Source organism: Bombus impatiens, unplaced genomic scaffold, assembly GCF_000188095.3.
Source record: "Bombus impatiens unplaced genomic scaffold, BIMP_2.2 scf_0102, whole genome shotgun sequence".
Lineage (NCBI taxonomy): Eukaryota > Metazoa > Arthropoda > Insecta > Hymenoptera > Apidae > Bombus > Bombus impatiens.
In genome coordinates, this window is record NT_176521.1 from 4,822,352 (window position 1) to 4,840,604 (window position 18,253).

Sequence of the window (18,253 nt, forward strand, 5' to 3'; positions counted from 1 at the left end):
CGACGAGCCGCCCGCGGCCCAGTCTGTGTCGACGGCGGCTCGATCGCTTCTTTCTCTCTCTCTTTTTCTTTCCTCATGTATACGCTCTCTCTCTCGTACTCTCAGTCTCAGTTTCTCTCTCTTTGATTGCCTCTCTAGCCTCCTCCACCTCCTTCCTTTCCATCATCCTCCGCGTTCGCCGCCTCCTCCGTCACTCCTTTTTTCCCCACAGTTCACAGCCTCTTCTTTTACTTTTTTCTTTTTTCTACCTCCCCACTAATTTTCCCCGCATTTACCCTCCTACTTACGAATCAAGGCCGTGATCATGAGACCGTGTCACACGTACTCTATATGCTTTCTCTTTCCTGTCTCTCTACCGAAGAGAAGAGAGACCTTTCCTCCGCCTCGCCTTCGAAACCTCTTTTTCCTCCACCCCAAGAAGCGAGGTCGTTCACGCGTTACCCTTGTCGAGCGTGTCGTGCAGCGTTTGGCGCGCGAGAGAGAGGATCGAGGAACGGTTGATGGATCGATCGAAATCACGGGACCACGAAGCAGAGATTCGAGAAAAGGGAGGAACACACACGCGTACGAAGAAAGAAAAAGAGAAACGAGACGATGTTTGCCACTGGAATTTTGGCTGAGAATTTGACGCGCGGCGATTTACAAACGCTCCGGTTGACCAAGAGTCCAAACAATTTCGATATTTCGTATAACGTTTAATCTATTTCAACGAATTAAGTGTCTCGATATACAGATACGATCGCTGATGGGATCAGGCTTAATGGCGCTTTTAAACGTCATCTTGTAATTGTATAAATATCAAATATTATTTTTTGCTCGATTCGACTGATATGTAGAAAGATAATTGTTTCGAACGGATCTACCGCAATATATGTAGCTGGCATTACTTTTATCATGGCGTAATCTTTCGTTTATTTCCATATCTTATTCACATTTACTGTAACTGTAACGCGGTCTTTTATAAAATTCTGTCATACGAATATTATAATAAAACTGGAGCAATAGCAACTACTAACAGTCAAATAATTGTAGTTTGAACATAAATATACCGATAGGAAGGATATATCTAGATATACGACGTATTAAAAATTGAAATTTAATATTACTTCAAGTATACCGCAAGCTATCGAGTCGTATCGTATGTCTGAGTTAACGAAGGCTTAACGTTTCTATTTGTCATTAATTTTATACGTACAATCAAATTTATTTTTTACTTACGGTAAGTTTGATCCCATCATTAGTCACGATCGTGTTTCGTCTCTTTTTATGGAGCTATAGTCCTTTTACAATAATTACTTTCCACGTAAACGTTCAACATTTATGCGAATTATCAATAGAAATTACTACTATATTCTTAAATGTTAACAAATAAAAAAATTAACCTTGGTCAAGAGCGTTGTAATGCGTTACTATCAAACGATCACATTTATTTTAATATTTCGTTTCTTTCGAACCTTAGAGAACACTCCATTATGTTAAACAACGGTACCAATCTCTTTCGTATCGAGTGTAACTCGTGTCAATGAAAAATTTTAACCGCGATAACGCAATGTCCGCGGAGGTTCATAATACAAACGTTAATTATACCACGACATGTTCCTCTTACTTATAACAAAAATATGAAGGTACAAAAACGAGGTGAAGCAAAAAAAAAAAAAAGAAAATAAATAACATGAACGAAAAGGAGGAAGAAGGACAATCATAATTATATCGCATAAGTAAAAGGACACTCTGTACATCGGGATTAAGTGCAACACACATTTACTTTTGCGTAAAAAGTCCTCTGTAAAAGAAAAAAAAAAGAAACGGTCGTTCAAACTTTCAAACCAGTGCAATTAACAAGAAAAAATGCATGATGGGTGACGTGTACAAGTTTGCTACAAGTTCTGTGCGTAGGCAAAGCGAGCTTTCCAGAATAATTAATTCGAACTTGGTTTTTGCGTTAAGGGATTAATCGTAAATAAATAAAAATACATAAGATTATACACTCCATTCGAGGAGAACCAAAATTAAGAAAACCGAACGAAAGGCGACGACAACGAAAACAAAAATAGAACCAGAAAAGGGAAAGAACAGGTAGTCGATGCCACCGAAATCGATCGTTAATCATAAATAACAAAAATAAAGCAGCGATTGTTTGTCGTCATGAAGGAGAAAACTAGTAAGGCGGAAAATTGGTGTTGTTTTATCCAATATACATTATACCTACATATGTACAAATATACGAGGCCCTGCAACCTCTCGAATAAGTTGAGGATTGGCATAACGCGTAATGGAGTACTCTCTAAGCGGCTGAACCAACTGGTTAATACAGTTACAAACTTGCCAACCTGGTGACACACAGAACACCTTCAAGTGTCGGGTTCGTTTGTCTCCATTCAGCGTTTTTGCACCGACAACGTGCAACACGTCGGCATAATCTTTTCACCGGAATGTTTTAAGCACGGAAGCTGCCTCAAATGAAATTGCAGCCGCCTTCTCCGAATACGTTTACGGAGTAAGAATTGTTATTCGCCGGGCGAATCTGCGCGGAGGCGGATAGCGATGGGACTGAGTCTATCGTAAGTTGTTTCATTAAAATGAGCGATATGATGAGATAATTAAGAATATTTGATAAAACGATTTAACAGTAATTCGATGGTATGTGTTCAAACCTTGTATTATATAGCAGAAGGAACAATAATATTTAGATATATTTAGAATGTTTAAGTTGAACTTATCTGATTACTTTGTATAATTTAGCAGTGAATATTAGTTATAGTTATTCGTTGGTACTTACTAACTTATAAAACATTGTTCCAATATATATATATATATTTATTTTTAAGTTTTTATTTACCAATAGAGTAGGGTACCCGTTTAATCAGCCTCTATGGGATTATATTTCTGGATGTAATAAAAATAAGATAGAAAATACGTATATACAGGGTGGTTGGTAACTGGTGGTACAGGCGGAAAGGGGGTGATTCTACGCGAAGAAAGAAGTCGAAAATATAGAATAAAATTTTTTTTTTAATTTTTCCATCAAGACAGCGATCTACATTGAGATCCGTTATAACGTACCGCACGCGTACCGAGCGAAAATTCAAAGTCGATTTTCTCGAAAACAAAGCCTCGGATGAAAAATTTTTATTTTATATTTTCCACTTCTTTTTTCACGTAGAATCACCACCTTTCCGCTTGTACCATCAGTTACCAACCACCCTGTATATATAACATCTATTATATATGCTTGTATATCTACGTGTTTATGCGAAAATTGAATGTTATTATACTTTTTTATTACATTTGCGATAAATATCTAAGCTACGAGTGTGAAATACGTAAGGAGAAATATGTCCACTATACTTTCAACTTTTTTACTAAACTATATTATTTTTAGCCGATATTCTCTCCTCTCTATATCTACACACAAGTTCTTCCCCACAGGTATCTGTCAAAATCACTTTTCGCATCAAAAGTTTCCCATAAATAAAAACAGTAGAAATTCCTGAATATTTGTATGAAATTTCACGTTCGAAAACTATCACCATCTTCAACATCGCCAATTTCACAGTGCATTTCTCCAAGCTGCCCGCAATAACTCAACCTCTGACAATCACTATGAAACAACTATCCAATAGCAAGGTTCGAACATATTACCAGCCCATTGATCGTGAACACTGCACGGTGTCATTTATTTCGAAAATATTGCCCGATCCTGTTAAACTAGCGTTCAGTCACTAAATTGATCTACGCGTCGCAATCGCATATACCGAGCTCGTTCCCATCGCTAACTGCCGGCGAGGCTTCGTTTGAGGTGTTCTACGATCTGTGAAAAATGCAGTCCCACGGGGAATACGGAGAAAGAGAGAGAGAGAGAGAGAGAGAGACAGACAGACAGACAAAGAGAGAGGGAGAGAAAAAGAGAGAGAGAAAGGGGGATATCTCATCTGGATGGACCGATCAATATTTTCTCAAAGAGTTAAACGCTTTCGGGGTCACACATGTTTCAAGGTGCGTGCACCGTTGTCGATAACGGGAAAAGAGTAATCTTTTTATTCTCAGCACTTCGAGGTATCAAGATTCCGCGATTCGGGATTCAATGAACATAGAGAGACTCGATTTCAATAATACCCGATGTTCGAGAGAGTGTCAGTGTGCGCAAGGTCTCGTAACACGACTCACATGTCACGAAGATCGATGCGAACACCTATATAAATGTATGCGATCCACGTGCTATGTATTCACAGGGCGTTCCGGTAATTATGGTACGATCGACAAGGCGGCGATTCTATGTGTGAAAATAAGACGGAAATGTGAAATGAAATTTCTTCGTAGAACGTTTCGTTTCCGACAAAATGAAAATATCGCAACAGTCAACTAAACACGTGGAAATGCAACTTTCGTGAAAGCAGGGCTTCAAACGGAGAAATTTTGTTCTACATTTTTGTCTTATCTTCGCGAGTAGTATAACTTTCTGTTGATTATAAACTCGGTAATTGAGCAAGTTCGCACATACCAACGAAATTTTCAAATTCCATTTGATCGAAGACGATGCGTGCGGAAACGAAGAAACGTCATTCTATATTTCCGACTTATTTTCGCACGTAGAATCGCCCATCTGTCGATTCCATCATGATTTAGAACACCCCATATACATATGCGCGTGTATATATGTGTATATATGCGAATATCTGTCGCTGATAAAACGATTCCACGGCGAGTCGACGTATCGATCTACTGCATTCACGCTACCTTTCTTTCTTTCTCTTTCTCTCTCTCTCTCTCTCTCTTTTTCTGTGTTCCCGATTAACGTACAATTTAAATAATATTTGCGTGATAGGCTAGATAACGGGCGTTTATGGGGAAAAGGTAAAAGGTCATTTCGTTGAACTTCTCGATCGATCAGCTCGACTAACGGTAACGTTGGTGGGAAGGGCGTCGACGAGAAGGGAGAAAAAGGGGAGGAAAAAAGGGGGAGGAAAAAGGGGAGGAAAAAAGAGGAAGAGAAAGGGAGCTGGATTGGGGGACGAAGGACGGAGAATGACGCTAGGCGAAAGAGGGGCGGAGAAAACGCGTTTCAAAGACGTTAAAACTTTTGACGTTCTGCAGCTGGTTCGATTTTCAATAAAATCTGATTTCCGACGAGCACGCCGAGAGCACGTTTTCATTTCGCGAGATGCTCAAAGAGGTAACAGTACCGAGCGCGCAGCGGAATACGGTTTAAACGTCGAATCGTCGACGTCGTCCCGCTCGCTGTAAGAGAACTTTGTACAACCTTGTTCCTTTACACATTTATGTACATATATATATAAATATATATATATATATATATATACAGGTAACCGTGGCCTCTTTACGTGATAACAGGTGGCGTGCGCGGGAAAAACGGCTAATTCTTTGGGGGAAAAAGTAAATCGAAAATGTGGAATGAGATCTTTCAAAGCCGTGGATAGTCGAACAGTTTGGCGTCACTGCTTCGAGTGGTTTTAAGCCCCGATACCTCTAGAACATGAGCGACTTTCACACACGTTGTATGGGAAAGTAGCACGAATTTATATAGATTCTTCGATTTTTAAGAGATATATTTATCGTGACTCATTGAATTTGTTATTAACCAGTAATCAGAAACGTGTATCTTTCGTTTCAAATGTAAATATGAATGTGTCTAGTCAAACAGAATTTTTTATCAGAATGAAAAAATAAATAATTCGATTAATTAAATTATGGCCCGTTCGAAGAATGTTAATATATGAGAGCTATATTTGCAGGAATTTTAATGTTTTATCTCATATTCTCATCGTATAAAATAATTCGAGAGCAAATCTCTCTGGTTCACCGTCCAGTTTTATGCATGTTACTGTAATACTGTTTTTCATAATACTTCTTCTTCCGTCCTTTCGTGATACTTTATTGAATTTTTTTTATCGAATATTTCTTACGTTTATATGTATATTATTGTTGATATATACAGGTATTCTTAATACAAACGATTCATCGAAAATGCAGAATTACGTGTTCTTTGAATTACGACATCCACATAACTCGTCCTATCCAGTTAATGCATTCGCTGCTACATCTCGAACCCGAGTAATTTCATTGAGGAATGAGGAGTTTCGTCACGTACTTTTATGATATGCATGTGACACTCCCTTGAAAACACCTATATGACGTCTTTGAGAATTACTTAGCATAACTAATGGAAATTGTTCCAATTCCACTTATCTACAAACTTCTCTCATCTTTTTAACAAGCCACAGATCAATATGCACGCAGGAAAAACACGTCAAGTCTAATTTTTATGACGCTTGCCCGAAGAGATGTACTTTAATGCAACGTAGTTGGAAAGGGAAACTGTTTAGGTCTAAAAATACAAGCCTTTTAAAAATAGGCTACAAATCCGATCAATATCTTTTACACATTCAGGAGGATACCAAGAACACATATTTACATCGAAGTATGGAATTAACTACTGAATTTTAAAATTACTGTTCTATAAAAAATAGGATTTCACATAATGGGTCTGCTCGACACTTACTCGAACACCTTAAACATCTCACCTATTTTTTACGGTCCAAGTGACGTATTAAATTTGATAGTCGTTATTTCAAGTACATGTTAAAATAACATTTCGTTCAATAATCTCTCTGATATAGTTGTTCCATTAAGGATCGTATGTAGGTCATGGCCATCGTAAATCGTTATACGTGGCCTCAATATTGACTATTACTCTATGATAAAGATTATTGATTATTCTAAACTGTCGCAAGATACAACTGTACGAAAAATTGTTTGTTTGTTATAATATTTACTCCGTCTCGAAACAAATAATATTTTTCACTATAATTGAAAATACCATCACACGCACATTCGGACACGCATCAAAAACAAACGAATTATTTTAAGTGTTCAAGTTAATCAGTATCAGTATCCATACAAATCACTGGACAGTGAACGCACTGAAACTATTCTTATCGAGATCTCTCCGCATTTTCAGAGTATATACCATTCCACAAAGAAAAGTCATCTTTTTCCTGTACGACCTGTTACCAGAACCGAGTAATCTGCTTCCATGGAGCCGACAACGTGTATAAAAAATAATGCTGTATATATTTTGTGTTAGTGCAGGATATCCTCGGTTAGACTTTGTTAGACTCTTTGCTGGTAATATGCGTTAGCGTGAGTTGCTTGTTACACGGTTACATTGCGTGTGATCCTCTCTCTGCTGAACAACAAAGGCATGATGTACAACAGATCGTGTTCCCAAACAAGAGGTAGACAGTAAGAAAGAAAGAGAGAGAGAGATAGAGAGAGAGAGATGTACGTGTAATGAGCAAGATAGAAGAAGATTAATAGACACTGAAAAAACGAAAACACGAGAGAAGCAGCTGTTCGAGGAGAGATGATACATATTCCTCTGTCCTCCGATCGAAACGAGAATCTCCTCTTTTTTTCCAAAGAGAACAAATAAAATAATAACGAAAAAGAGATATATATAAAAAAAAAGAAAATAGAAGGGAAGAGAGACTGGTCGCTTTTTCTTCCGTAAAAATCATCCGCCGAAAGAACAACTCTCGCGTGTATCAGCACAGCGCGTCGGAGCGCACCGACCACGAAGCACACATCCCCCTCTTTTGCATGTCTCCTTTTATCAGTCTTTTATTATATTCTTTTTTTCCCCTCCCCCACCCATCTCCGTTCTCCTCTTTTCCCTCCAGCCCTTCCCAAAAATAGCAGCCGACTGACTCGAGGTGTTTTTGCAACGGTATCGAGCGATAATACCTCGCCGTACGATAAAGTACAACACCCGTGGTCCACGGTTTGGAATTGGCTTTGAATCATCGTTATTTATTTCACAAATCTGTTCAGTACAAAAATATTACAGTATATATATATTCTCGTAAATATATATATATATTTAAGTATATGTATATATTTTGCTTTCATTTTATTTCCTTCGAATCCTTGTCGCTTAATTTACACCTACCGTGTAATGCTAGGATAAAAATTCTAATTGCTAGGTACATCGGGCGTGTGTTCATTCTCCATAGCGGTTTTCTTTTTTTTTTAAATATGCGTGATAAAGCGATCTACGCTGGTGCAGACGTAGACGGGCGTATGGCGCGTTCGGTTCTTTCGCTACTTCCATCAGCAAACAGAAAATTTATGTTTGTAAGTGACAATGAGCACGCGTGATTCGCGATTGATCGATTTACAATTTAGTCGAGTACGACGCAGTCTGTCGAATTTAATTTTTCAAATTATCGTTAAAAGGAAAAGTCGTTTATTGACGAGATTGACAAATAGTTTTATTATATGTAGCTTATTCGTGCAAAATTCAAGTTTAAACTTTGAGTATGCGGTCATCGTTCGAATTCTCAATGTCTGCAACTCGATCCCATAATCATTCTATGAACGCATGACCAATCGGTACTTCTCGCCTATCGTCCTCTATTTTCAGAACGAAATAGAGAAAGGAAGTGATTGTATTAGATTTATTAATCTGGAGAAGATCAAATTGTTCTTACAAATGACTCTGCTCTACGTCAACTACGTCTACGTTGCTCGTACGTTACACCGGACTCATTACCAGTAATATAATAATCCTAAACGAATGTTCAAAATTTCCGAGTTCGTTCATTCGTCTGTGTATTCCGTATGTACGTCGAATCCGATTCGATATACTCTGGACGTACTTACGTAAGTTGAACTGAGAAATTACCAGAGCCAGCGAATTTCGGTCATCGATATTACTCTGTCTCGTATCAGAATGCAGTATGATAAAAGTACGTAGGATGGAAACGCGTTCTGAAGAATGAAAGATCGATCGAGGCAACGGTACGAGCGTTTAATCGCATGGAGGATTCGGAGCTAAAGTAGCAAAATCCCTTTTCGAGCTTAGAGTCCTGGTATATCTAGTACACGTGTGATGGGAGGCGAAGATCGATCGACCAGAGATGAACTTCGAAAAGAATCGCGAAGCTCTGGCCAACGCGCTACGAACGGGAAACTGGCACATTCAGGGCCAGTGACCAGTCACAGCGTTGCAAATTTCCGGCTACGAACCTCTCTGGAAGTGACTATCGCGACTTTTGTCGGCCATATTAGCTAATCAAGCGAAACAAGCAAGAGCGAAAGAGGAGAAAACAACTGGACGAAACGGTCTGTTTCAATTGAACTTCGCGCGTAGGTGTGCGGTTTCCCGCAAGATCGCCGTGTAGGGAGATGAAGTCATTCAAACTCCGCCTTTTGTTTCGTCCTTTATTTCCGCGGAACTTTTCCCACCAGCTACAACGTACGGAAAATACAGGGGGAGAACTCGATCTAGCAAGCCAGCCACAGAGAAGAGAGCAGAGTATCTTTACCTCTGCCTCGTCGATTCGATCATGCACGTACTTTGAGAGCATGCATACGAATTTATGTTCTATCGTGCGTTGCAGAACCAACGATATCGACTAAAATGAAATCGAACGAAATAGAAAACGTTCATCATTTGGTGATAACCCGAACGGACCTGTCGTCGATCGTGTCGATACTCGAGCGTTTATAATTATACGCCTCGCGGAATCTGCTCCGATCCAACTGCTTCCCTGCGATGTTTTCGAATCTATTCGTACGTTTATACCTCTACGTACACGCGTCACGGCGGTGGAAGTGGTACGACGAAAATAGAAAGATCGCCACGTTCGTTAGAAACCGAGGCAGAGGAGAGCCTGAGAAATCAGAACCCTGACGCTATCGAAGACCATCCTCGCCTTCGAATTTCTTGCAAGAAAGTTCTTCGGAGGAAGTTCTCGAAAGTTTGCGCGACCTATCCAGCTGCTGACTTGTGCCGAATCAAACGACTTCCGTATTTCGACTGACGAAACGTACTAGAAACCTGGAAAAACTTGCGAGCGCGTAACTATAATGAATGAAGCCAGAATAGCCGTGGATGAAAGGATGATGCTAAATGAGCTGGATTGGCAGTTCGTGTATACATATGTATGTACGTAGAACAGAATACGATGTAACAGAACGCACTTGTAAGTGGAAGGGAGGGACAATATTCCAATAGAGCGACAATATTCGACGTCGATGTGGCGATCTTACGCTGTGCCATCGGTTACTGGCCGATTTGTGCCACAATGGCAGGCAGCTGCACGCAGTTGGGAACGACAACCGTTCCTGGTTATCCGGACAAACATACGACGGCTAACGGCACACACGACCAGTACCAACACCACCACTGCCAGCACACCGCCGCCCGTCGTCACCCTCTCTGCACGAGGATTCCTCGGCTCGTGAGAGGATCGCAAGGGCGGAGGCATCCAACAGGGCAGCTGGAACTCTGACCTTGTCGGGGCGCAACCCTCTCTCTCTTCTCCAGTGAGACACCACTGGCCAACACTGTAACAGAGAGAGAGGAAGAAAGAGACTGGACGTTGATTAGCGTGCATAGGGAGAGAAAAAAAAAACGTGAAAGGCGGGATGGATGGATCCCTTTTCAGTATGCTCTAACCAACGCAAGACGATCTTTTACAACGCAAGGCCCGACATTTGCATTTACGCCGACATCGATAACGGCGTTATATTTCTCGCCAACTGCGCTCTGCAGAATTAGAGTATAATAAGAGAGACAGGCAGAGAGTAAATAGAGAGAGAGAGAAAGAGAGAGTTACGTGGAGGGAACACGAAGCTCTTTACGTATAAGGATGGTAGGAACTAGGATAAAGAAGGTCGGTGAGTAGCATTATATCTCTTAAGCTCTCTCCCTCTCTCGTATTTCTCTGCGCTATGCCACTGCATTCGAGGCTATGTAACCCCGTTTACGTATGTATGTACAGCAGCCCAGTCACTATGATACATGTGTGCGGTTTCAACGAAACAACCGTACAACTGTCATAGAAACTGTTTTGGGACGCCAGTTTTCTCTCTCCCGGCGACGATTCTCCCAACGATACCGACGACCAAACCCCTCCAACTACGTTTTACCCCATCGTCGTTCCCTCTGCCAGGTGATACTCGCGTGAAAAGATTCGCTGCAATGGAGAAGAGATTATTAGCTCGACGAGGGAAAACTAGGAACGAGAAAATTCACAGTTATGAGAAACGGCGATTTATTTTCAACGGTCGTTGGATAATTTCAACACGATGAACACGTTAGACCAATTTGATACTCGTGGAAAAAAATCTATTGTCTTCTAACGGTCGATGAAATTTATATCTACGTTGATTTAGCTTGCACCATCTCCCTGTTCCGTGAGACAGATATCGGTTAAAAGCTACCTTGACAAATTGATTCATTTTTAATGGCCGCAAAAGGTCCGGTGCTTCGCCTTGTTTCACCTAGCACGAAACTCGAAATGGATGGAAATGGGTTAATAATAATTTCACCGTCTCATACCGGAGATTCGTAAGTTCCCTCAACGAAGCGGAGTGTTCGTATATATTTGGATTTAGTCTCGCATAACCTATCGCCTTGTCTAGGTCAAAATCAGAGGAATATCGCGCCGCTGCTGGATAGAACCAATAACTAACGTTGATTGATCGTACCAACCTACCAAAACGAAAATAATGACACGCTCGAGACATCGGATGAATGCAAACAAAGGGGACATCTAAAGCGAAGGATAGATGTTTGAATGCAATAACCATTCGGACGTAAGATAAATGCATCCTGCAACGGATCGCTACCATCGCGTGTAAAAAAATTGGTATACGCGTAAAAAAGAAAAGACGAGATGAAATATTTTCTACGGTTGAAAGTTCGCTTTAGGATATAACAGTATCCATCAAAGAGGATTAAGAGGATCACGCAGCTCAACCTTAATTTTCACAATTCATCATATAGGATTTTTTATACTTTTCTAATCTTTCGTTCTATAATTATTTTTCTATCCTGTTTTAATCAATTCGAATATTGTCCGATTTTATATCTGATCTCGGATATGAAAAAGTTGTTTATGGATATTTAAAATTTACTTTTTTATTCCTACTAATAAAATATGCATAATACGAGAAATATAATATGCATATAATTTTAATATATGTTAATCTAAAATGGCTTTCTGTAACATGTTTCATAAAAGTACACTACAGCATATAAATCAATTTTTTAACAAATAAAATATATAAGCTAAAAAGTTGAGTATTCACAAATTCCGAAAGCTTGGAAATTGCAGCGATGAAATTGTAGAATGAAACGAATTTTTCGAAAGAAAATTTCGAACTGTACAATCATATTCAACAAGAGACGTTGAAATTATCTCATTACCGACGAGTATAAAACATAAAATTTCCATATGTACACAGACATATGTATATTTCCAAAGCAATTTTTAACTTCCATGAATCATCACGTCGTGTTATCGCATCAAATATGGTCTCACAATACAAAGGATTAAATAAAACACTTTTGTTCAATTAATACATCGTATTCTTGAAAAATCGTCTATAAAATATACTTATAAAAGTATCTTAATTACTACAATATATTGCAGTTATTTTACTTCGTTAAAATTAAATATTATTACGAGATTTAATGTTCCATAAAGAATCTCATTTTTCGGACTTATATCGTCAGATTTCCGAAACACCCGGTGCAATACAATAATCTCACGCTTCAGCCGAGCACGCGGTAATAATGATAGAGCTAAAGAAGACAAACGTTACTCTGAACATTTGAAACGCGCGTTTAAATCCGAATCTCACATTATCCGGACGTTTCAGCACGCAAACATTTCGTTTGAACAAACGTATACGCCAAATACTACGAGAGTACGAGTAATGCCCGCTATTTGAATAATTCGCGATCCAAATATGACGTGGTATTCCAAAGAGATTAGCGATCATTAAATATTGCATTAAATCTAGTTAAATCACTGACAGGAATAGATGAACGATTTGAAACCGAAATGAAACAACTCCAAATGCACCCATTTGTCCGTTTCAATTAAACCACGCTATCTTTTCCAACGATCTATTACTATAGATCAATTTTAACTTTCACAGGTTAATTCTAAAGAGATATATTCACGGTACGGTAGATTTCAGGGGAAATCAGAAGGGAATGGCAGAAAAATTCGCACCATACACATGCGGAAACTTCGCGAAATAATGCTGGCGAGAGGTTCTCCAGGAGTCGCGACCGGAAGTCGAGCGGTAACTGCGGCGTGCGTATGTTCCAAGCATTGTTAATGCTTCAAAAACAAACATATTCGTGTGCACAGAAATCATATTGTTCACGTCTCGAGCGAATATGAAAAACTTAAGGGAGTATCCTATTGTAGCCGAATTAAATAAGTCGAATTCTTTTTCTTATTTTCCTGAAACAATGTAGTCTCGAAGATATCTATACGAAGTTCTGTATCTGAATTTTCAATATTCAGGGAATTGTGGTTGTTTGGAAAATGATACAATAAATAAGGTAGTTTACTCGAAGCCAATGTTCCTTGAAATATTTTCCATGTCATGTTAAAGTCTACTTGACCTATTGCCTCTGAACTTCGAGCGCACCTATTTTTATTTCTTTCAGTCGGTGAAAGGTAGGGAAAAAGTAAAAATTCATTGAAAGTAACAAAAGCGACGTGAAAACTTTCTCTTCAAAATCCATTCGAAGAATTATACGACCATTAATTCTGGATATATCTTCTTAAAAAATTTACGAATGTTCTAAAACATGGATAAATGTCCCAAATTCCTACGGAATAGATGATGTAAATATTTCATTACAAAGGCACTACAAGCCTAAAGACTATAGAACTATCAATCCCGGTTATATCTTCTTAAAAAATTTACGAATCTTCTGAAACACGAATAAATGTACGTTCTAAATTCCTATTGAAAAACCGATGTAAATATTTCATTAAAAAGATACTAAGTAGCTGAAGAAACGCTTTACAATAAAATACTATCTTTAACGAGAAGCTAAATCCGAAGGAAGTTCAACAGAGCAGATATAATTCTCCTGTCTCTGTCTCGTGGTATTTTCGACAGATCGCGAAGCAACGGGAAAGAATCCAGTTTCTACAACTTGGTGACGACTTGTCTCGGCGCCGCGTGATCAGTTTCGAGTACCTAGTCTGCAGACTCTTCTCCTCCATTGACTAAACTGGCGAAGTTTAAAGCGAAGGCGAATGCGAAAGAAAGAAAGGCAGCAAAAGCCTCTTGCGTGCACAAGAAAACGAAACTCTTTGCAATAGCTACGTGTCCCTAACCGGTGATCCTCTTATCGAGCAGCCCGTCGATTTCTACCCTGGTCGTTCATCCGTGAAGTACGGCCCTGTAATAAGGGCGAGAAGATATGCCATTAAGGAGCTTATCGCGAAAAGGATCTTCTCTTGCTCTCAGTTTCTTAGTTGTACTCCATCACCCTTTTCTCTCACCGATCCTTTCTTTACCTGCCTCTGAAACTCCTCCTCGCCCCTCTCGAAGATATTAAACAGGTGATAGAGCATCGCGGAACCGTCCACAAGTATAATACACCGTTTCGAAGCCGCTTTGCTCGAGATCGATGAATGGTCTGCGCGAATATCGGACGCTGCGAGATCGAACGGCTGATTTTCCAGGTGAAAATAACTGTATAGTGGAGAATAAAAGGAGGCGGAAAGAAACGAAAGGAAAATAGACGGCGAGAAACATTTGACGAATAGCGGCTCAATTAGCGAACAAGTGGAGCCAGCGTTGAGATTGTTCGCGTACTAGAAACGATCGAGCACGCTTGACACAAAGGCTCCTGTATGTAAGAGGATTCCGTTAGTTAGCTCGATAATGTTCCTAGAGACTTAGAGAATCGGGCATCCTGTTTGAAAGTGTCGCGAAATCAAATTCTCCTATTGGTTAAATTTGGAACGGAGAATTTTAATAGAACTCTGGCGGAGTCGATCGCGAAGAATATCGCGCTGACAGGTGACTAATAGAATTTTCATGGAATCCTAAGTGCAGTATCGGGATGTCCAACTTTATTTTAGAAGCGCATTTTGGTCTGAAAATATTTCAGTAATGTGTATTTGAAATTATTTCACATGGATAGTGCAGGTCGGTTAAGATTGAATCGAACCTTACACGTTCTTTTCAAATGCCTCTTGTTAACGTTGCGTATCTTAGAAACGTTTAATCCTTTACAATCAGAGTGATGTTTGAAAGAAGAATTTAATTCTAAGATAAAAATGCAGAAGCTAGTAATTGTTATAGGCTGATCCGTATCAGGCGAATGATAATATGTAGCAATAAAATAGCATGAAACAGGCGAGTAAAAACGGACATAGAAATGATTTTAAGAATTTTATGTACAAAATATAGTGTGAAAAATATGTTTTAAATGCTAGAAGTTCTTGAAAAATAGCGTGTCAGTCTCTTTTAACTCCTCTAGCAATGTCTATTTCGATGGGCGATAGATTGAAATATTTTCCACAAATGAAACATTTTAGCTTGTATTCCCTAGAAATATGGAAATAAATCGATACTTTCCAATTATCTGCAAAAAGTATTGGCAATACACAGTCTTATTTTCCGATGAAGCGTTGTTTTTTATCAGCTTCTATGTATATTTCATTTTCATACTATCAAACGTTTGTAATCATATGAAAGTATTATAAAGTGATACAAAATTTACACTCTGGCCTAATTAGTTATTACATAAACGTTACATTAGAACATAATGATATGCTAATAGTATTTTGCTGTGAATAAACACGAAAACTTCCGTATTTACTATTTTTCCAATACACAAACTTAAAGTTGGCTGCATGTTAAGTGATCGAAGTTTCCTTAACAGCAAGATTACTCGCGAGAGAACAAACAGTACCGGTTAACGAAATTAAGACAAGTCCGGAACAACCACCTAACAAACGCCAGTATTTATAAGGATATTTTTTGCAAAGTGGCGTGAACAAAGAAGTTATTTAAGCCGCTAATTTACAGCAACTCTACCTGCATAGCTAACAAACCAGCCAAACGACAGCAGCGTCGAGGTTGGAAAAATAAAACGGAGCTTGGACGGAAGTTGGCGAAGGAGATCGATCGATCGTCAAAAGAACGGTGCAAGAAGACGTGCGCAAAAAGAATAATTACGCTAATGAAGGGAGCACGATGTAATTAAATGCAAGGAGGATCGAACCAGTGGACTATGTCGTCGTCACGACTGGACGCAAAACGACGAAACACTTTTTATCGCTAACCGTGAAACGTCCTTTGACCAAGAAACGAACTACCATCGAGACCAATAGAGAAATGTCGCATAATACTAATTTCCACTTCGCCTCTATCAAGGGTTTCTCTACTAATGTACAAGGAAACCCACTGATTCTCTACGCCAACCATGTGTTAAGGTCGACAGAGTTGTGACACGAGAAACTGTTCCTTGTATCAGAGATGTGACATAACGTGTCTCGTCCTATGACACCACACTCTCTCCCTCTAAAGTCTCTCTGCAGTGCAACGAAGAAATTCATGGGATTAATCTGAACGTGTCTAGAAGATGATTAATTATTTACTACGAGACGATGTACCAGCACCTTCATTCTTCACTGTTTCAAATTTATTATATAAGCTATTTTCATTTTTAATTCTTAGTTACAAACCATCCATTCCGCTAAAATCTCCACTTAGTACAGCGGGCTAATTCATAGAATTAATCTCAAGATATCTAGCAAACGATCAATAATTAATCGTAAAACGATACACCATTTGGGCCTCTTAATTTACAATTATGTATAACGAATCTATTACCGTTTTTTTTTTCTTTTCTTTTGGAAACGACTTTTCCTTTTGTAGTTTCGTTTTTAGTGTTCGGTTACAGACAAAAAACTATAGGCGTTGATCTTGGATCGATTTGATCGACGAGTATACAACACGTGCGTCAATCGTGAAATCCGCTTATCCATCGCGATACTAACGTCGATACGAACGATTGCACATTGTTGGACAACCGATACGGGATGGGGTGGTTTCTACGAATTTCACACCACGATCCATTCGGTTTGTAAGCAGAGAATTACGAGCCGATACGCCGCGTCTTTCGTCTCGTTCGCGTCGTTAAAGTCTCGTATACTTTCGACCACCTTGCGTGACTAAAGTATCACCATTTTCAAGAACGGGAACGCTTCCAGCGCACCTATTCATCGCTGAAACGGCGCACACAATGCTGTTCTTGGGGTTAAGAGCCTATCGAACGAACGAACGGGCCGGCGAAACGGTTCTTGACGTTGACTGACGAGACACGAAGGAAGCGGATAAGACGAAACGACCTTCGACCGTGCTACCACCACTCGTGAAAAAGGGTTCTAGGTGGATAGAGCGAACGTTCGAGGATTTAAGTATCGTTACGGTGCTCGCTGAAATTACTAAAAGATTAAATACATTTTTCTGCGATACTATGTAAAATATGGATAACGTTACAATATCCTCTAGAGTCTTTAATAATCCCAAAATAGGGAGAGAGAAATTAAACCTAAAAAGTAGTATAAAATAAGTACGAGTTCTATAATACAGTAGAATACTATTTATAATTATCTAATGATATATCGGTTATCGATTATCTGGATAAAACTCTCAGATAAAGAGAAGTGGAAATTACACATTCAGCTTAACGTAGGTTTTGATAAGAATTGTATTTAATTTGCATTGCTGTACAGAAATATAAATGATCATGTGTAACGGATTATATTGACATTTTTATCGTTGAATAATTAATATCCGGATAATCAACGTTCTACTGTAATAAATATATCAAGTGGTATATTCCTAAAGAAAATTCACAATTGAAAACAATCGATAGCTGTGCTTGCGATTTCAATGAATGCACCGTGGTGCTCGTAAATGCTCGAACGCTCGGCGTACCGTGCAAAAGGGGAAGATATCACGGAGAGAATTGCTAGAGACAAGACTCTGTTCATGTCTGCACGGTGCCGCTGGACTTCTGCAGTATCTGTATCTCAGGGTGTTTCTGTTTAATGTGACCCTTCAAGTTATCCAGTCGAGTCCTACGACAGCCACAGAGCGGGCACACGTAATTTCCTGGATTGTGCGTCAAATAATGATTCTTTAGATTCGACACGACCCGACCGCATAGTTTGCATTTGCTAGTGTACGTATACGGCAGCTTTTCGAAAAACTCCGACAGATTAACTCTCTGAATGTATGTAATCGGCGCGCACTCAATGCCCTGAGGGGTTAAAAGTGTCGTATCTGCAAATAGAGAAAAGTCGTGTGTGAAAAACGGCCATCGACGTGATTCGATCCGGAGAGACTGCCTCACTCCGTTTACCCTCGAGCTCTTTTCTTTTCGCTT

General features: G+C 39.3%; 1 protein-coding gene and 1 long non-coding RNA gene across 8 annotated transcripts in view; one reads left to right on the forward strand and one right to left on the reverse strand.

Moving 5' to 3' along the window:
• The window catches only part of LOC105682184, an 18,698-nt gene extending 6,390 nt beyond the window's left edge, over positions 1–12,308 (forward strand). Inside the window, exons 2-3 of the long non-coding RNA XR_002945845.2 lie at positions 2,631–2,640; positions 12,297–12,308. This is a non-coding gene — a long non-coding RNA (uncharacterized LOC105682184). The remainder of the gene's footprint in view (positions 1–2,630; positions 2,641–12,296) is intronic.
• Positions 1–18,253, reverse strand: part of LOC100747673 (sex determination protein fruitless) — an 86,366-nt gene that overhangs the window by 50,477 nt on the left and 17,636 nt on the right. The window contains exon 5 of one of the 7 annotated variants that reach the window (XM_024364594.2): positions 1,766–1,783. The exons of 4 other annotated variants lie outside the window; for them this stretch is intronic. In XM_024364594.2, coding sequence (XP_024220362.1) covers positions 1,766–1,783 — 18 coding nt within the window. Of the gene's footprint in view, positions 1–1,765; positions 1,784–8,041; positions 10,372–11,064; positions 18,151–18,253 lie in introns of those variants that run through there. 2 more of the 7 variants (XM_024364599.2, XM_024364596.2) reach the window with 2 other exon arrangements.